At 42.1% G+C, this 21,642-nt stretch overlaps 1 protein-coding gene across 1 annotated transcript in view; it reads right to left on the reverse strand.

The window, feature by feature from the left end:
- The window catches only part of TMEM178B (transmembrane protein 178B), a 350,802-nt gene that overhangs the window by 237,386 nt on the left and 91,774 nt on the right, over positions 1-21,642 (reverse strand). The window contains exon 2 of the mRNA XM_030543965.1: positions 15,144-15,257. Within this exon, the coding sequence (XP_030399825.1) occupies positions 15,144-15,257 (114 nt within the window). The remainder of the gene's footprint in view (positions 1-15,143; positions 15,258-21,642) is intronic.

The raw sequence follows: 21,642 nt of genomic DNA on the forward strand, positions 1-21,642 counted from the left end.
ACTACAGGAGGAAGAACTGCCTAGCACTGGGAGTCAACAGACCTGAGTTCCATTCCTGGCTCTCCCACCAAGTTACTGTATGACCTTTGACAAGTCACTTAACATCTGTGTCTTTGTTTTTCTATCTGTAAAATGGGCATAATACTTATGGTATAGTAAGTATTAATATAGCATATCTATTTCACAGGAGTATTGTATGGAGTAATAGTTGTGCAGTACTTTGTGATCCATTGATGGAAGTTTCTCTATGCATATTTATTATTATATTATTATTAATAAAGGAGCCTGTGCAATTCTAGAATCGGTCTGCCTCTTTGGAGTCTAAAAATCAAAAAATGTCTAAAACCTCAGAAAGTTGATTTCTTTTCCTGAAAATTCCATTAAAACCTTCTAGAGCCAGATTCTGATTTCACGTTGTATTTATAGCAGACTAACTACTTTGACTTCAGTGGATTTATTCCTGACTTTCACTGGTGTAAGTGAAAGCAGAATCAGTCTCCTAGTTCCCAGCCTTATCTCCCCACACCCACACATTAGGATCCCTATGAACATGGATTCTGTCATTACTGACTCTCCTCATATTGACAAAAAAGACAATACTGTGCCTTGTTTTGATGAATAACATCCTTTTTCCATGGCAACATGATTTGACATGAGAGGTATAGGTAAAGTTTGGTTGTGCACAGATGTCTGATCACAACATGCAGCAGAATGGACACCAAAGGGAAGATCCTGTTTAGTATGAAAATGTGTGTGGTGGGTGGGGGAATGGTGATATTGAGCTAATACATGAGCTACAGATTTTATCAGATAAATGACAGAGCCATCTCCCTCTGCTCTCTCATACAATTTTAATAAGGCCAGCCATGAGGGAGGAAAAAGGAGACTGGGACCCTACTGAATTATTCATCGCCTTAGTTGTGTATGGCAGAGGAGTCTCTCTTATTTGTCAGTAAGCGATCTGCTCCCTTTGATTTCCCCCCCTCAGGATCCCAAGGTGAGAGTTAAGTTTTGAAAAATATCAAAAGATAAACAGAAGCTAAGGACAAACTGGACAGAGACAGAGGCTGATCGAGACAGAGATGGTGGAGATTTTTATATAGATGACAAAGATCAATCAACTCTAGGATACATCAGTGATGGAAAGACTGATTAGCTGTCAGAATTGTCATGATGCCCAGGCACACACATGCTCAACTTCCATTACGAATAACCTGTATCTGAGCTGGCCAGATGAGAGTTGAGTAGATGAGCCCTGAAGTCCCATGGGAGAGACCTGCAGCTGATTTCTGTTCCTGCTTTCCTATTCCCACATCAACGGCACACGCACCGCTGGTGGTGAGGAGCTCAGCTGTGACCCACCCAGTCAATTGAGGAGTCATGTGGATGGGCTCTGACAATAACCCTCTCTTATTTGCCTAGGCCAGAATGATGTTCAGCTGTGATTTGAGATTTGAAGGGTGGGGTCTAGTTAAGTGGTGAAATGATCAGGGTTCATCAGTGGGGACAACAAACTGAAAGAAAGAAATCCTGTACCTGCAATGCCTGTTTTCCTTCCCTTCCCCAATACCAACAGACTCCTGTACTAGTGTTTTCAATTTCTTTACACCACCATTCCCTAAACTACAACAAATACTTTTCAATATGTATTTAAAGGCTGTAAAACACAAGAAGGGAGGGAAACTGTTTTGGGTTAAATGAGGGAAGTTAACTAAGAGTAATAGCACTAAGGAAAAGATAGGCTAGATATAAGGAAAGACCTCTGAAAAATGAGGTTTATTACGGTGGTGAAAAGTCTTTCACTGGAAGCAGTGGAAATGCCATCACATGGAACATTTAAAAGTGAACTGAACAAAGCATTGGAGTATATTGTGTAGGGAATAACTTACACTGATAGGGGCACGGACTAGATGACCTAATATGATCCTATGTCTTGTCAGATAGTATTCACCACCAGCAGGATCTTCACTACATGCCCTATTAGTACAAGCCCTTTGCCCAAACAGTTTGTTGCATCTGGACTTTGTTTTTGCAAGAGTGTGTGAGCTTTCTTGGGAATATTACCAACAATAGTTTCACGCTGGTTACCAAAACAATAATACTGGCATGCTTTATAGTAGATGTACAGAAAAGGATTTAGATTCCCAGTTACACTGGTGTTTATATGGAGCAAATCCACTTAGCTCCTCTCTGTCTCATTAGCTGAGATCAGAATCTGACCCAGCATTTCTACAGACCTTATTTCTTCAATTTTAGTATGAGTTTTAGGGCTAGTCTACGCTAAAAAAGATTTGCCAGTATAGCCATACAGGTGTAGCTATGCCAGCAAACCCTCCTAGTACAGCTTATATACCCACAAAAACAGGGCTTTTGTTGGTACAGTCCCCAGAACACAACAATCTATACCGGGAAAAGCACTTTCACTGTCCTACAATTGAACATCACTGGAATAATTCTCTTGTGTTGCTAGAGATGAAACCCTTCCTCTTGCTGTAGCTCCAGTGTTAACCAAAATGGCAGACCACTGGGAATTCAAAACTCAATAAGGATTTTTCTAAGGAATGCAAAACACAATGATAAAAAACGGAATAAATCCTTGTGGCTCCGTGTTGGCACTGCACACATTGGATCTGATTCTCATTTCTACTCAGGCCCCTTTTTCTCCTTCTGACATTGTAAAGGGGCCTTAATGTGGGCATAAATTGCATTGTATCTAAGACCTCTTTATTCTGCCAAGTTGGTGTAAAGGTGTGTTAGTGTACACGAGAATCAGCTCCAGGCAGTAATACACAATATCTTTATGTCAATGCAGCAACTACAATAGCAACTATTGTCCAGTACAGAGGTGAGCAAACTATGGCCTGCGGGCCACATCCGGCCCGCGGGACCCTTCTACCTGGCCCCTGAGCTCCTGGCCCGAGAGGCTAGCCTCTGGCTCCTCCCAAGCTGTTCCCCCTCCCCTGCAGCCTCAGCTCACTCCACCGCCAGCACAATGCTTTGGGTGGTGAGCTCCTGGGGCAGCGCCACTGCAGAGCCTGGTCTGACCTGGTGCTGTGTTGCGCAGTGCGTGGCAGTAGCGCCGCCAGCCACCGGTGTTCCAGGCAGCGCAGTAAGGGGGCAGGGAGCTTGGGGTTGGATAGAGGGCAGAGGAGTTTGAGGTGGTGGTCAGGGGGCGGAGGTGTGGATAGGGATCGGCACGGTCAGAGGACAGGGAACAGGGGGGTTGAATGGGGGCAGGGCTCCAGGAGGGCAGTCAGGAAGGAGGGGGGGTTGGATGGGGCAGTGGGGGGCAGTCAGGAACGGGGGTTCCGGGGGGTGGTCAGGGGACAGAGAGCAGGCAGGTGGCCATCGGGGGGCGAGAACCATGGGCGGCAAAGAGTGGGGGCACACACCCCTCCCCTGACCAGCTCTCCATACAATTTCCAAAACCCAATGCAGCCCTCAGGCCAAAAAGTTTGCCCGCCCCTTGTCTAGGACTATCAGGATTTTAAAAACACCTACATGATTCAGCTTCCAGATTGTAACAGGTCAAAGTCAGGTTAGTTGATTCCTAGTTTGTAGTCACATCTCTCGTACTGAGTGCTGTGATGTTTTATTAAGGTTGGTGTATGCCTTTATCTGAGCGGATTAGAAGAGCCTCACCTCCAAAATATTCTGCTATAAAGTCTGTCTGTATTGAAGCAAGGCAATATTTGCTTCTCACTGGTAAACCGATGTGCATGTAATCACCTTGAAATATTTAACTGGCCAGATTTCATTTCACAAACAGCATGTGGCATAGCATCAGACTGGTGTATAAATAAACTGGGATATAAATCACTATAAACCAGCCATTAAATTGGTATATAAATAAAAAATTATAGAAGTCAGAGATGAAAAAGACCCATCAGATCATCCTGTTTGTATTTTGCAGTGTTCTCACCCTATAAATGTACCCGACATCACTCCTGATTAGCCAAGACACATAGAAAAACGCCCCTCCCAAGAGAGAAAGTGAGAGAGACAGTGAGAGCGCCACATGCATATTAATAAAGCTGTATTTTGACTGGCTGAATGATTTGACATGATTAGTGATGGTATGCTTTACCTGTCAACATCTCCACACTGCAATAGGAAAAAGCCTCTAATATTCCTATGCAGAATATTACAGATAAGGTTTGGGAAAGGGGTGGTCACTTTCAATGCTGCTATAATTCTGGGGATCTCCCTAAATGCCCTTATCATAACCTTATTCCCAGGTCTGGACCTTAGCGTCCAAAATATGGGGGTTAGCATGAAAACCTCCAAGCTTAGTTACCAGCTTGGACCTGGTACTTGCTGCCACCACCCAAAAAATTAGAGTGTTTTGGGGCACTCTGGTCCCCCTGAAGAACCTTCCCTGGGGACCCCAAGACCCAAATCCCTTGAGTCTCACAACAAAGGGAAATAATCCTTTTTCCCTTCCCCCCTCCAGGTACTCCTGGAGAGATACCCAGACACAAGCTCTGTGAAACTACACAGAGTGACTTCCCCTCTCTGTTCCCAGTTCTGGAACAAAAAGTACTTTCCTCTTCACCCAGAGGGAATGCAAAATCAGGCTAGCCAATTCAACACACACACAGATCTCCCCGATCTCTTCCTCCCACCGATTCCCTGGTGAGTACAGACTCAATTTCCCTGAAGTAAAGAAAACTCCAACAGGTCTTAAAAGAAAGTTTTATATAAAAAGAAAGAAAAATACATACAAATGTGCTCTCTGTATTAAGATGATACAACACAGGGTCAATTGCTTAAAAGAATATTGAATAAACAGCCTTATTCAAAAAGAAGACAAATCAAAGCACTCCAGCACTTATATTCATGCAAATACCAAAGAAAAGAAAACCATAGAACTTACTATCTGATCTCTTTGTCCTTACACTTAGAAACAAAAGATTAGAAAGCAGAACTACTTCTCCAAAGCTCAGAGACAGCAGGCAGAGAGAAAACAAAGACCCCAGACACACAATTCCCTCCACCCAAAGTTGAAAAAATCTGGTTTCCTGATTGGTTCTCTGGTCAGGTGTTTCAGGTGAAAGAGACATTAACCCTTAGCTATCTGTTTATGACAGCCCTAACTCTGTTTTCAAGGATGAGAGTGAAAAGGTGCCTTCTTTCTTCTATGATACGTATGAAAGAAAAAGCCCAGCCAGCCAGGAGATTCACAGAATCAGAGTATTCACAAATATTACACATAGAACAACTGTGTTAAAAGAACATTATTGAGGTTGAAAAGTCAAGCACTCAAGAGTTAGGAAATGCCAGAATTATGGTTGCCCATGCAACCTTCATCCAGCTTCTTTGTATGTATGCTTTATGACACCATCATGAATTACATGATCACATACTACTTTTTCTACAAGATCTCTGCCTCTTTCAATGCATCACATGGACGATGCTCACTTAATGAGCAGCTATTCAATATTTGGTTTTAACTTCATTGTTCAGTGTGTGACCCTAGACATTATCTATTGCACGCTATTTAAACCCTGCTCTGAAGACAGTATTATGGAACTCCAAGACCATCAGAACTCGAAAGACTATGGGAAGCTGCCAAATGACTGACCTTCTTAGTGGTCTGTCTCATCCCTTATTAATAAGCAATATGCATTCAGGAATAACATGTTGTCAGTCAACAACTGGCATTAACTGGTGTCATGATTCCATACTTTGGTGTCCATAAATTTGAAACCAAGTTAGCAATTTTTAAAACAATGCAGATGGTCTTCTTGCAGTAGGAAGGAAGGAGGATGTGAAGAATGGATAGCAGGCAGGCAGGGTCATGGGAAGGCTAGAGTAAGACAGCAGCAAGGAAAGATAGATGTTGATTAAGTCAGCTACGCGTTCACACTGCTTTCCTTATTATTCAGAAAATAAGTAGGGCGAAAATTTTCTACAGTCAGCACTTAATACAGATACGATAATGACATACTTACCATATTTATCATAAGGTACAGAATTGATGGAAAACTCTTCAATCTCCGAAGACTTACTACAAAGACAAAAGTTCTTGAGAAACTCAAATGTGAAGCCCTTTTTGCAGATGACTGTGCTCTACTTAGCCAAAGTGAAAGTGACCTACAGCTTATCCTAAATAGGTTCTCAGAAGCAACTGAACAGTTTGGACTCAGCATCAGGCTGGAAAAAAGTGAAGTCCTCTTCCAGCCAGTTCCATCAACAATTACCATTGAGCCAAACATCATCATTGATGGTACAGAACATTCATCACTTTACATAATGTGGCAATGCCATCTCAAGTGATGGCTTGCCGGATCAGCAAACATCAAATAGACTATGAAAGGCAAGACAGGCTTTCAGAAGACTTTGCCGTAGGATACGCAACCAGCATACCATGAAATAGTCAACAAAACTGATAGCATCCCTTTTATATGGATGTGAAACATGGACAGTTTACCACAGACACATTAAGCAACTTGAAAAACATTACATTCGCTGTCTCAGCTCTGTTCTGAAAGTCCACTGGCATGACAAAGTGTCAAACTTTAATGTCCTTGAAAAAGCAAGAACAACCAGCATCAAGGCAATGAGTGTCAAAGCTCAGCTTAGATGGACAGGTCATGTTATCAGAATGGGTAATGATAGACTCCCCCGAAAAAGCTTGCTGTAGTGACCTGAACCTCAGAAAGCGCAGGAGGGGTAGCCAGCAAAAACACTTGAAGGACACCCTTAAACAGAATCTGCCCTTATGTAGCATGCATAAATAATGACAACTTCAAAGATGTAGCCAAGGACAGACCTGAATGGGGAACAACTATCAAACAAGGTTGTTAACACTTTGAGGAAACCAGATGTGAAAAACTGAATGAGAAGAAAAAAAAGGGGGCCAAGCTTCATGTCAAGTCTTCAGCGGAAGCCTGCATATTCCTGTATAACATCTTTTCACGATCTTGCTCCTCATGGATCGAACTATACAGCCCCATGAGAACATGTGCTGCTGTGACAGCATCGTTGGATATAATGCACAACCACACAAATTTACCCTTGCTTTTACAAGTATCAGCTCAGCTCAAAAGCAGAGTGGTGTTACCTATATATTGTCAAGCAGAAGACCTGAGTCTCTGTGCCAACCTCGGCATCTTGCTCCTGGGATGGATGCAGATGTGTTTAGCTCCTGAGGATTGGGAAGTGAAGCCCCATGTCTTTTCTCTAGTAATACTTGCTAGCTACTGTATCAGTATCACAGATGAGCCCCCAAAGGACATCCCATCCAGATCTCTCATGACTTCAATGGGGCTTAAGCAAGTGCTGAAGGAATTTGCAGAGCCTAAAATGGGGAATAATGATAATATTCGTCTCCGCCACCACACACAGGCAATGTGAGGGTTAGACCAGTGGTTTTTTACCTTTTTAACCATTTGTGGACCCCTAAAAAATTTCAAATGGTGGTGCAGACCCCTTTGGAAATCTTAGACATTGTCTGTAGGCCCCCAAGGGGCCATGGACAACGTGCTGAAAACCATTGTTCTATGGTAACGACAACCTTTTGCTCCGTAGACATAATCTGCTGACCCTCAGGGGTCTACAGACCACAGGTTGAAAACCACTAGGTTAGATCATTCATGCTTGTAAAATGTTTCAAGTTCCTAACATGGAAGCTGCTATGTAAATAAAAATATTATCTCCATCTTCCATTAATTCTTCACTTTCCCTGATGATTGTCCCCCTGCCCACCATCAAAGTCTTCTCCTTCTGACATCACAATAGGTTTTTTTGCAGATGGCTTCCATGATGAGATATTATATATGATTATTATGACCTCACATTATGAGTTTATGGAGAAGAGGCAGCTATCATTCCAGTGAACATGCCAAAGCATAATGGTTCCTTTGCTCCTGACAATAGGGTTGGCCACATAAAGGCTGTACGCTCAAGGCCAATGCCCTTAGTAATAATGATCATGAACATACAAAGAAACATACAAAGGAGATGACACAGTACCATAATTGTTTCCAAATAACAGGATATTCTAAACATTTTTGGGGAAGCATCAGCTACTTATTTGTAAGTTGAATCTCTCTAGAGCAGTCTGGTGACATTATTTCTATCCAAGTTGCACAGGGAAAGGAAATCAGTTTCCATAGCAATTCCACGGTCACTTTATGCCCAGATGGAACACATGCTGCATGTTCCAGAACACACAAACACAGCCGTTCATCCATCATCATTGATGGGAAAGGCCTAGGTGGCAGAGAAGAAAGGCCTAGTGGCAGCACCAAGGCTTGGAGGAAAACAGACAACACATTTTCCCCTTTTAGCCAAGTTTATTCCATAGTATAAATTCAGGCCTGTGACGCACAGAAAAGTTGAACTAGAAGGTTTAAAAATACAGAAATATGTCTAGTGTGGAGGACAGTGGAGCCTTGTGAAGGACAAGAACAAAGGTCTTTGGAGAGAGAGAAGCATGTTTTATCTCACTTCTGATCTGGGAGGCCTACCCGTGGTACAGTATGAGCTCTGGAGGGGACACACATCAGTGTTTTGGATTACAAACAGTATGGGCTTCGTGTAGTACTTGCCTACAGTTCCTGCTATCACCGGGGGGGTTGTTTTGTTTTTATGAAGAAAAAAAATCTTATTAACCAGGAACATATGGCAGGAATTTGTTTGTTTGTAAGCTTTTTAGACTCAAAGACCTTTCTCGGTGGCCGCCTGAGGAGCAGTTCTTCCCTTCCTGCCCTAAGCAATATGATGCTGAAGGCTGCCTGAATGCCCCAAGGACTACAGTCCTGACTGGGGCTCAGTAACCAGAGAGAGGTACACTTGGGGTGACAGTGCTCACAAGGCAGAGTCCTTCTAATGTCTGTATTATTTTGCTTAGTGAAATGTTTTATAATAATATAGGGTGTACGCACACACACACACACACACACACACACACACACACACACACACACAGAGTGAATAAAAATATTTTAAAAGGAAGAATTAAATGAGCATAGCACGTGCAGCCATTTAGACCAAAAGGACTCAGCCATAGAAGTGAAGGGCAAAAATAAAATGCCTTCATACCAGAGTAGTTCTTCTAAAAAGGTATTTTCTTACCAAACAAAATTATATCAGGGTACAATGCTTCCCCATCTCTAGTCTCCCTTCCCTACATTATTTGGCTACCTACCTTCCTTAGAGCCGGTTTGGGATACAAATAAATGGTTTATGGCTAAAGCACAGGTCTTGGGCTCAGAAGACCTGGGTTCTAGTCCTTCTTTTGCCACTGACTTCCTGTGTGACCTTAGGCAAGTCATTTAGCCTCTGTGCGTCTCAGTTCCGCAGCTGTAAAATGGGGGTGATGATATTCACTGGGGCAGCATGACATTAAATCATTAATATTCACAGAATACGCTGAAATTCATAGATAGAAGTGTCAAGTGTTGTCATAAACAGTTGTGCTGGCCTCATCCACTATTTTTTGTGGACTTGGATTAGGACGCAGAAACATAGGAGCAGCCACACCAGAGCAGACTAAGACCAGATTTTCTAAAGGTGTTTAGGTTCTTAAAGATACAGATAGGTGCTTAGTGGGGTTTTTAAAAGGTATGTCAGCAAGCTAGATGCCTAATTCCCACTAAGCATCTATCTGACTGCATCTCTAGGTGCCTAATGATCTTTGAAACTCTGGTCCCAATTGTCCATCTCTTTGAATATGCCATCTTCAGCAATGGCCAACACCTTAAAGCTGCAAAGGAACAAACCAGATCCTAGGCTCTGTGTTGCTTCTCCCATTTCCAAAAACTTTCTGATGGCTTATAATGCCATACCAGTCAGCTGGTCATTATTTCTGCTCCAATGAGGTGGAACTAAAGGAATAGCTACACTCCAGTCCCCTGAGTGCCACATGAGATATTTTAATATTCGGGTCCTCATTCCTCAGCAGCACTAGAGAAGGGCACAGCTGGTACACAAACTGGATACATTGTTTTCCCTAGTGGTTTCATTGGTGTTTGGAATGTGGCCTTCAAAACAACAAAAATGTTTCACACACTTTAACACTGTACATCGGATTTAGGTCTCCAGAAGTTTTCAAGATAGGTAAAAATATATAAGGCCACATCTGCAGCTGGTATAAATTGGCATAGCTCCAGTTACTCTCACCAGCTGAGGATCTGTCCTGTAACATCCAGCCATATGATTATTACTATTATTGGATTTACCAAAAAAGGGTGTGATTTTAAACCAGTTTAGTTAAACTGGTGCAAATCACTGTGTGGACACTCTTATTTTGGTTGAATCAGACTTATTTTGGCTTAATTTAAATCAACTGGGAACAGATTTAAGCTAAACCAAAGAATGCCAATACCAAACATATAGTGAATTTAATATTAAAATAAATAGCACAGGGACTACTGTCCTAACTGGATTATTTATTTTCAGATTTAATTCAATAGAAACCTCAATTTTTAAAAAATATTAAATGAAGTTGCCAAAGATCTTTAGACTCCAGTTACCCTACTGCAGAATTCCTCTCCACCTTGCTGTGCAATACACAGGGCCTTCATCACAGCATTGCGTTTGGTAAATACACTTACAGTACCCCAGCCCCATCACTATCCTTGGATTTTCCAGAGAGATATGTTAAAAGTTGATGGACAAAATGTTCTTTTCCTTCCCTCTTCTCTTCCCCTCCCATTTAGTACAGATAGTCATTTTGTTTAATTGGATGAACATTTATCTCCTGATGGGGGGAGCTGGCAAATCTACAGTCACACTCCCTGCCATTCCTGTTTAACAAGAGACTGTTGAGAGGAACTGATTACAGGGAAGCGAAGTTCTATTTCCCTGGCTCCCACTGCCACAGGCAATCAATTTGAAGCAAAGGTTCTATCTTGAAAATCCCAAACAGAATTGAAAAAAAAATGCTAAAATCAAAATTGAAAAAGTTGGCCTCAGCCATTCCTCTGGGTCCAGCCTCTCCCTTGAGTTCTTCTGGTACGTCACTCAAAGCACAGCTATAGGAGTATATGCTTCACTGTGCTGACGGCTGTCACTGGGGTCCTCTGTATCAAATGAATAACCTCTCACCCTCTCCTACCCTTGAAAAGGAATGTGCTGGAGAGTCCGTTGTGGCTGTCAGGCTGAGAAAAATGGGCTACTCAGCATCACTAGGGGCCCATATATCCCTCACTCCACCACTTAACAGCCTGTTATGAGACCAAGGAGGGCTGCTGCAAAGGTGGCAAGAGCAATCGAATGTCTTCCTAACTTCAGCTAAAGCAATCTTTTCCTGTCTGAGGGGAACAGAAATCATAGCATAGTGATTCAGAGATAGGAAGGGAGAGCAATGGCTCTGGCTAAGGCACAGAGTGTATTTTGGAGGAAAGTTAGAGCTAGAGTACTGAACTATACCTTTTACCTCTTGTTCTTGTACCTCTATGAAGCCATACAATGAGTAAAGCACAGGCAGCCATAACCCAGCCTTCTCCCATGTAACTTTGTCACTCTTCCTCAACCCTGAATAGCAAAGACCAGCACTGAATGTGGGAGGGGAGCTCAATCTCTAGTCACTTCGTGGCTTCTCTGCTTATGCTAATTGTGGTTCTGGTTTCAAATACTTTCTCTGTCCACCACAAAATACAATCTAGCCTCTGCTGATAGTAGCTACCCAAACCAAACTCAGGACTCCTTGTGTCAGATGTGCACAGCTAGAAGTAAGACTGCTATTACCCCTGAAGCACAAGTATGTGCTACTTCCTGGATTGATTCAGGGGGGGTTGGGGGAAGCAGGTCCACTGGAAAGAAAAAATCCTGAAAACGGTTAAGATCTTATTTGTTTTTCACAGCTTTCCAGTTTCCTATTCTCTTCATCCATTGCCTCTGGGACAATAATCCTATATGTGAAAGACACAAGATGTGCTGCCTTAGGATGTCCACTGTCAGGTCATTTCTTCATTGCTGAACCATGGATCCCTTTGTTTTCAGGTATTATTTGCCCAGGAATATTTTTGTATTCATGTATATCAGGCAATATAATAATAATTTACCTGAATGTAGTGCTCTTTAGTCCTTTACAAACAGTAATTATATAGGAATCACATCACCCTCCACTGAAATGTAGCCATCTCTGGGGTGGAACTGTTTAACAATGCACATCAATACTAAATAACCATTTAAGGGACTGAAGAATACTGTAGCCAATTAAAACTGCAGAGAACCAAGACAGTTCATAGTTAACAACATTGAAACTTGACCAGATATGGCTAAAATCAGGAGTGGTTTTGGTTTCGCAAAACATCATTGTCAGAGTTTTGATTTTGCACAGCTAAAATCTGGAGTGGTTCAGATCTAGATCCTAATTCATCAGAATCCCCAAAAGTGTATGAAGGGAGATGGATAAATGACACAAGTCTGAGTCCATCTGACATTAACACTCCTTTCTTATAAAAAGGGACATGGGACGTTTAAGGAGCACAAGTGATCATGGCCTTGGTTTTATAGCTTATCCAGAAAACAGCAACTGTAGCCACACAGAGCTTATATGGGCATTGGTTCAGTGCTGACTATGGGTATGTCTTTACTGCATGATTGTAGCTTGTGCAAACATACTTGAGTTAGCTTTAGTCTAGCAAGCTCAGATATCAGAGCTGTGAAGCTGTGGCAACATGTGCTTCAGTGCTAGTTGTACAAGTCCGTCTGGAACCCTGGGTAATTACTCACAGGGCTAGCCCATACTAACGCGGCTTCACTGTTCCAGTACCTGAGCTAGCTAGATTAAAGCTAGCTCAGGAATGTCTACTCACACCCCATGGCTGCAGTATAGACATAACCTCAGAGGAAACGTTGCCTTTGAATCACCAATCCATTTCCTGCAACACCTACATGTTGCTTGGAGATCTCAAAGGCATAACTTGCCAAGACTTATACTCCTAATATATCAGTATGGTGTCTATAGATTCCTAGCTTTGGTACACTAGTGGGGTTGGATGTTTTCTGGCTCGCCAAGTTCCTATTAACTCATGGTTCATTTCTGTCCTCTTGAAAAATTAACTCATGCTTCCAGCTACATTGGCAAAGGAAACATTAAAAATTGAGTAATAAGACAAAGGTAAGAAAGTATAAACCCAAATATTGTGACAGCTGTAACTCTTCTAATCAAATAGGTTCTATGCCTATTGCTGCCATAGCCTTCTGAGGATATCAGCCAGCAGGTATAGGAAGGGAAAAGGAAAGTGAACTCCATCAAACCATCCTCATTCGCATGGACAACATCTTTAATGAACGCCTGCCCCTGTATCTGTTATGTCCTGTCTCTTAGTTGCCCCACACAGCTGGGAGAACCATGACCTGTCCCAGAACTGGAGGCTGTGATCTGGATGAAACCAGCCTCGCTGTACAATATATTGTCCATGGATACGGAGTGGGATATGGTCAGAGGGTTTGTGTGAGTGTGTATTGCCTTTTGCCTAAGCTAGCGACCACCTAATGGAGATTCCAGAAGCTCTTTGAAGAGGGAACACCTCCTCCAGCCCCAAAAAAAACTGAAAGGAGATTGCTAATAAGAGCTTTTCTAGCCACCTCCCTCCTTTAAAACTGAAAGTTGGTCAATGGATAAGGTAGCAAGTCACAAACACACCTACCTCCACACAGTAAATCTACCTATGGCATCAGTTCGTTGTTAAATACAGTGACCTTCAGACCCTCTAGTGGCTATGCATTAACTCCACATATCCAATACTTTGAAATGTAAAGCCACTGCATAAGACAAACTGATCTATAAACACCACAGATTTATCAAGGCATGCCTCTACTTTTCCATCTTTGTTGAGAGGGACACAGATTCATACCTCAATCACATACAGCTATCTACCTACACTTATCTGATTCACGAAGCATCAAGAAAATCTAGGTCAGGAACATGCACAGATGCACATGCGCCCGCCCACACATACATCCCCTGTACCTTCCACAGTGAGGAAATAAACAACAGCCTCACCCTGAAAGTGCCTCCGACCAAATTGGATATGTAAATATGTCAACACTTTGTGTCTAGACTGCTTCTTCAGAGACTGGAAAATATGCTACTAAAGATTCCAGTCAGCTGCTAACACTTTGCATTCTCCCACGGAGCTTAGCACTAGAACAGGAAGGGGGAAGCACTCCAAGGGACCAGTATGACCAGACATGTCAGCAATTACACTTCAGTTGAAAGAAGATACATGAAGATCCTCACAATGACCCATAACCCTAAACATTGCTTAGTTAAAGATGCATGTTTTTTTAAAGACAATAATTCCTGCATTAATTTGCGAGATTCCCAGAAGGTGGTGACAGGAGGTAGTCACTGCTGCTTGAAATAGAGGAGAAGAATTTTCAAAGTAAAACACAGTATCCAATATACATATATAACAAGAGGATGCACTCCTGTGACATCTTCCCTTTCATGTGAAATCCTAATTCTTCCATTTTGTCAGTGAAAACCCTTTGTCCATCTCCAAGCCCATAAGGAGGAAGAGAATCTATAAGGCCAGCCCTGCATATCCAGGCAATTGCATCCCTGTCATGTCTTATTGCTTCAGTCACTGCTACAAGTTGATGGTCAATGGCCACAATTATCACCAGAAGCCAGGATCCTTCCCTGTGCCTTTAAAGAGCAGCATTTCTTTTCCTAGACTCTCAAAGGCAAGTAGTGTCACTGAGCAGTGCCTCCCACCCAAGAGACGGGGTGGGGGTAGAACCACATATTCCATGACAGAACCTACCAGTTTCTGCTATGTGCTAATACTGAATTCTGCTGGAAGCTGGAAATTCTGCAGCAGCATGAAATGCATGGGAAAAATGCAAACGCGGAAGCTTTTATTGAATTAAAAATTACAAAATTGATTATTTTATTCATGTTCATATTTAATTCAATACTAACTTCTGCATATGAATGTTTCCTCCCCCCTGCATACACACACTTAATGCTTTCATGCTAATGTAGAATTTCCAGTCACCCAAACAAATACACAGAGCTGTGGGTGCTAGCAGAAAATTGGCTTATCTGCCATGACAACTATCCACACGAGATATCTCTGATTGGGTTGTCTGTCAAAGCCCCAGTTCACCTTTACTGGTTACTTTTGCCCTTAATGTAAACAACAGAGAAAAGGAAGAAAAAAGATGGACACACTTACGCAAGGCATGCCACTCATCCTGGCGGATTGTCTTGGTGATGTTGTAGGTGAGGTTCTTGGGAATTGTTGCTGAGGAGTAGTGGTACTTGATGTACGTGCACTGATCAATTGCTCCTGTGATGGCCAAAAAAAAAAAATGATGTTAAACAAGAGCAATTTGTTCTCCCAGTCAAGGCCCTTCACTACCAAAAACCAAAAAGAGTGAAAGCCAAATTAACTGCTTGGGTAACTCCATTGAACCTATTGGGATTGCTAGGGCTGTCTTTGACTCACTAGGGCTATCCTACTTATAGATGTGGAGGGCACACTTTTTTGATCTGTCCTTCAGTAATAAAAAGCATAGTACAGCAGATATGAAATTTTATATATTAATATAAAAAACAATTTTCACATGATTTTTTTCTCCTGGGAACAGGAAGGAGACAGAGCGAACCACACCTGACAGATTATAGTCATGTAGCTTAGTATACCTCTGGAAGGTGCTCAGATACCATGGTGATGCATATGGTATAAGAACCAGAAGAAAATAGAACAGAAGCAGAATGCAGTGGCGTCACATGACCAAAAAATGACAAGCTTCAAACGCAAACATGAATGGCCAGCATTGTCCCCTATTTACTGTGTAGCTGAGATTTCATCTGCACTCTATGGGAGGCAGCTGTACGTGATACTACTTTTTTGATTGATTTAACGCTGGAGGGACTACATATTCTTTTTATAGCCATTCCTCTCTCCCCCACAATAATCCCCACTGCAAGCGTTGGTCTCCTGAGGAACCTTTCAGTGAAGGTAATGCCCATGGAAGCAATGAGTTCACTTTAGCCACAGACTCCCCACAACTCATGACTTAGCCAATGTTTGCTTCTGATCAGAAACACTTAGAAGTTCAGTGATTCAAGGATGGTTGCAATGACAGTAGGGTTTGCTAAATCCCTTTCCCTAGGACCCCCACCACCATTTCTTTCATGAGACCATTTTGCTAAGCAATTAGGGTCTGACCAAAAGCCCACTAAAGTCAACTTTCCTTTGACTTCCATGAGCTTTGGATCAGGTCCTTATAAATAAGATGTATTCTCAGTGTCACTCCACTGCCATGCTCAGTTCACCACTCGGAGGAGAGACAAACTTTCCTAACTGTTGCCTCTCTGATTGATACTCAACAGATGATAGAAAAATACATTAAATAAAGCAATAAACCCATACACCAATAAAACAAATGAGAAAATGATGCAACCCAGTACCGAGGCCATGAATGGAGCACCCACCATTAGCACCAACTTAAAAGGCATTTAAACACATGATGCCAAGAGTCTTGTCTTTCAGCCCCAAAGGGTTAAATATGCTTTCACTATTCACTTCTGGAAATCTAGGTTTCAAGCTGCCTCAGCTCATAAACGTTACTTGGCATGAATTGAAATAATACACCATGGATTCAGAGTGTGAATAAAAGGTTATGCAACAAAATTATTAGTTATAACCCAGACTGTTAGCATCTTCTGAAGTTAGTGCAGCACAAACATTGGAGGTCCTCACTGTTTGCTTTTCTTAAGTGTTCTTTGCATTCTGCCTTTGACAGCAATTAGATTAGACAAAGCCAAATATTATAGGGGGAAAAGGCAAAATATTTACATATGTATCCGCCTGCCCTGACAGCGTGATGGGCTTCTGTGTGTGCCTGCACCATCTGGGCACCAAATGTACACCCAGAATGAAAGTTTCAAACCAAGAATAGTACCTAAAAAAAGAAAGCTACCATGGAAAGATCTTCTTTAAAAAAACAAATCAAAACAAAACAAAAACCACTCAACCTTCCTAGTGATGAATTTAATGTCTTCATGCTAATTTCTAAAAACATTCTACCCGCTTTTGCTCAGCTACATTGATGGTTCAGAAATTTTGGCAGAAAGATGGAAATTGCTTATTTGTCTGGAAATAATCTTCATGTTATCTGATACCTATCCAGAGAGAAGACTTGCAGCAGCAGCAAGAAACACAGATTCACAACTGAAAAACACATAGTATTCCATTTATTAATATGTTTCAAAGAATGCAATCAACACTGATGAGCTATGCTAACTTCCTGTGAGATGCTGAGCACCCTCCATTCCTGCTGGTGTCACTGAGAGTTAATGGCTCTCGGCACCTTGCAACATCAAACTCTAAGGCAAGAAAGAGACTATGACCTCAATTCAAGGCAGAACTTAAGCATGTGCTGAAGTCCCATTGGCATCCATGGGATTTAGGCACATGCTTAACTGTTATCCTGAACAGGAATGCATTCCTCAACAAAGGCCTGAGTTTGCAGTGGTAATTGTTTAACTAAGATATACAGCATTTATGATGAAAAAAATTGGCAATATTTAGGTGAGTAAAATGCCTTATCAGTAAATTCCTCCTGTGCCTACAGAATTTAAAAGACTACAGAGAATGTAGTTCAGAATATGTCAGAACCATATTTGATTAACTGTCTGACACACCTGAATTATTTCAGACTATACAACACTGACAATTGGTGGAACACACTCCCCGTGGAAAGGATGTGCAACTGTGACTGCCTTCTATTGACTGTCATTGACAGACAGTTGTTTGCAGTATGGTGGTAGCCATGTTGGTCTCAGGATATTAGAGAGACAAGATAGGTGAAACAATAGTTTTTATTGGACCAACTTCGGCTGGTGAAAGAGAGAAACTTTCAAACTACACAGATCTCTTCTTCAGGTCTGATAGACAGGGCAGATGAGCTGTAATAAGGTCCACGCAAGATTTCCTGGTCAAATTTACAAAAAGTTTCCTGTAGCCAGAGACAAACTCAAGTCATCATTCTGACCTAGCTTGCACAAGTGTAGATCTGAGTAAACTTCACTCCAATCAACGGAACTGCACTGGTGTGAAACTGGTGAGAGGAGAATTCACCCTTAAACATCTGAGAGGGTTTTCTTTGTCAAAGTCTCTAATCACAGTCAACAAAAAGATGACTTTGTGCTGCCAATGTTTAAATACTTCACCCCCACAGATGGTCTAGCTCGTAATATAAATTACCTCCAAGTCCTCTGAGTATACTCATCCTCTAGTGCCCTGGGAGGATGACATGATTCACTACAACTGGGCCCAGAACTACTTCCTTCATGGAAGGCTCCCTGAAAATCCCTGCACTCAGGAGAGCATGCAACTGTGGCTTTTCTTTTCAGAGAGAAAAGAAACTCATCTCTTTTTCATCCAGTGCGTGAGGTGTCTCCAGCCCATCACATTGATGCACAAAGATTTAATACTGCTATAGATTACAGAAATTCACATTTAGTTCAAGTGACTGGGCCAGGGCTGGATTTACAGGGAGGCAACCCAGAGACTGCCTGGGGTATCGGGCTTGGGGGGGAGGGGTGGTGCTGGGCCCAGTTTGCTGTTTTTGTTGTTAGCAACAAAAGGGAAAATAGAATGTTTGCAGTAACATGTTTCAGATATTCTGTATGTGGATTCATTTCCCACAAAACCTCTTAGAATGTTCTTTGTAGAATCTCCTGGAACCTTCCAGACTTTCTGAGAACTACATTTTCCTTGAACCTCTTAGAATGCTGTCAGCCATGCCCTTGCGGGTATGTAAGGGGAGGGGACATTGCCAGTCAGTCAGTGAGATACAAGAACGAAGTGAAGGGAGAGCCCAGCTGCGATATTATGAACCTAGTTTTACTGTGTAATTGTGAAAGTGTACTTATGTTTTAAAACTTGAAGCATGTAGATAGTGACTAATAAAGGACATATTTAATGAGATGCCAGAGGTATCTATTCAACTCTTATCTGTGCAACAATATAAAAAATACTGTTACTTCTTTTGCCGTGCTTAAAACATGTTTGATGACTTGATGTTAGTACATTTCAGTTATTCTTAAAATTAAAAAGTTTCTATAAGCTTAGAGAAAACAATTTGTATTTGCTTACATATGGCATGAATAACAAATTTACAGATCCTAGCATGCAAATTTATCGTTTTGTATGACGGATAAATCATGCATCAAAGCAGTGAAATGGGCTACAAATTTAATTAAAAAAATAAGGATTCAAAAGTTTAACAAATGGAAAGGGGGCACCAAAAACCTTCTTTGCCTGGGGCACCATTTGGTTTAGGGCCAGCTCTGACTGGGGCCAATGTTTGTGTGTGTGGGGGGGAAATCACACTGAGTGCTCTCTTTTCCCAGCAACCCTGAAATCTGTGCAGCCGAAGTGAACAGTACGGATGGCCACTGTCAAGACAATATGGCTACAGAACTGAAACTAGGAGATGTAGCACATCCCATGTTCCCCTTGTGGAAGGGAACTCCCTGCTGGCAAAAACACAAAGAAGGTGGCTGCTATGCCAGTTTCCACCCCTCCCCCACACACACACACTCACCCCTGGCAAAGGGAGGAGCCAGGTAAGGGGTGTGTCAAGGGGCCTGAACAGAACTCAGAGCAGAGCGGCACTCAGCTACACCAATTCTCCACCGGTAGCATAAGTCAGAGCAGACCATAAGGGTTAAATGTGCTTTCCCTAGTCACCTCTGGAAAACTAGGTTTCAAGCTGCCTCAGGTCATAAACATTACTTGGCATGAACTGAAACAATGCACCATGGATTCAGAGTGTGAATAAAACATTATGCAACAAAATTACTAGTTACAACCCAGACTGCTAGCATCTTCCAAAGTCTGTGCAGCACAAATATTCGAGATCCTCAGAGTTTGCTTGCTTCACCCCTTGGCTCCCTTCCACTCCTATAAAAGAAGAATTGTTTCCAGGAGAACCATCACACCATGGCATGGCAGGGATACCACCTGAATACCCTGGCTCACCACGCTCTCTTCCATTTTCAAAGCACATTCCAATATTGTGGCCTCAGTCCAAGTGCTAATGAACCTGTGCCCGCACATGCGACTTGCACTTTAAGCATCACACTTGCTGGCAGTGTCAGCAGAGAGACGAAGGATAGGCATGGAGAATAAACTGCCCTCTCGCCTCAGAGGGGCAGTAAAGAACAGCACTGAGGCACATTAGTAGGGACGCTCACACTAATGTTGTCCATGCTGAACCTATTCTGTGGATAAATAGAAGGTTTCAATCTCCAAGGCTCTCAGGCTAGTACCTTTCCTTAGCTGATAATAGGCGGACTGAAAGACTCTGACCAGAGTGGCCATGTTGACTTTTCCAGAGATAGTTTCACAGATGTTAAAGCCAGAAGGGATCATTACAATAATCTAGCCTGACTTCCTGTATAGCACAGACCTCAGCTTAGCTGTCCAACAGTGGCATGACTGAAAGTGCTGCTCCAGCAAATGACTTCTCAAGGTAGTCAGAAACATCAAGAAAAACGTCAGCTTGCACCAATGGCACTGATGCCACATTGATCCTAGCTTTGATAGATGGGGGTTAAATCAGTGGGGAAGGGTGTTGTTTTTATGGTGACAGTCCCAGTCTCATTGGAGGATGCACCTTTGTTCCCCACATTCAGAGCACCATATTATGAAGACCATTCTTACAAGTTAGAAAGGGATTTATTTTGGACCTGTTAGTGGCTTTCCTTTACTAGCCAGAAGGCTCAGTGTTAATAACAGGGGAACTCCTCCCACACACACACCTTCCATGAGCTGCCATCCTGGAGAATGAGGGGCCAGGAATCCAACATGGCAGTTGCTGAGAGCTCCGTCACTAGGCTTAATTTGTTTTGGATTACATTTGACAGGGACAATCTAAACTTCACAACAGATTTAGCCTAGAGCACTGACCTGACAGAAACTCCACAGAATGTTTCCTTCAGATAGACAAAGACCAATCAGCTGAAAGCATTTGTCACCTCCTAGTGTGTACTTTGATTTCTTGGAAAAATTCAATTGTAGCCCCATCGTTTGTTTATTTCATAGACTATGGTACCATGAGCTTCCCCAAGAAAACTGAAGGCAGCTCTCTCATTCCCATGTTCTAGATACATCTAGGTGAACTGTTCATAACAAACAATTTATTCCACAAATTTCAACCTTTGCTCTGGCTTTAATTTTTACAACTCTGTTCTTCAAAATTATTAGACAAACATGTTATATGAACAAATTTCAGCCTATGGCTTACGCATCCATGTTCACCACATGTGTTCATTATTCATTATTCTGTCTACATGAATAATCATTCTAACCACATGGTTTTGTTTCTGTCCCCTGATTGGATGACTATATCTGTAATGACAGGAGTAAGATATGGTCCAGTCACTTAATCTTGGATTCTCTTAGGGGAAAATGTGGGAGCAGAGTGTGGGATTTGGAGGAGCTAGCCAAGCAGAACAGGGAATGTTTAAATCCTTTCCTTTGCAGACCAGTTGAGTCAGGCTTTGCCTGATAAAAATTAGGCTGTAATATTACTCCAAATTTGAATCACATCACTCAAAATAATTATGTGTAGCCTATCTATGTGTGAGGTCTCAAGCACAAAAGTCACGTCTGTACTAGGAAAAATAATGTGTATTGCTAACACTCATTAACATCT

Source organism: Gopherus evgoodei, chromosome 1, assembly GCF_007399415.2.
Source record: "Gopherus evgoodei ecotype Sinaloan lineage chromosome 1, rGopEvg1_v1.p, whole genome shotgun sequence".
In the NCBI taxonomy this organism is placed as follows: domain Eukaryota; kingdom Metazoa; phylum Chordata; order Testudines; family Testudinidae; genus Gopherus; species Gopherus evgoodei.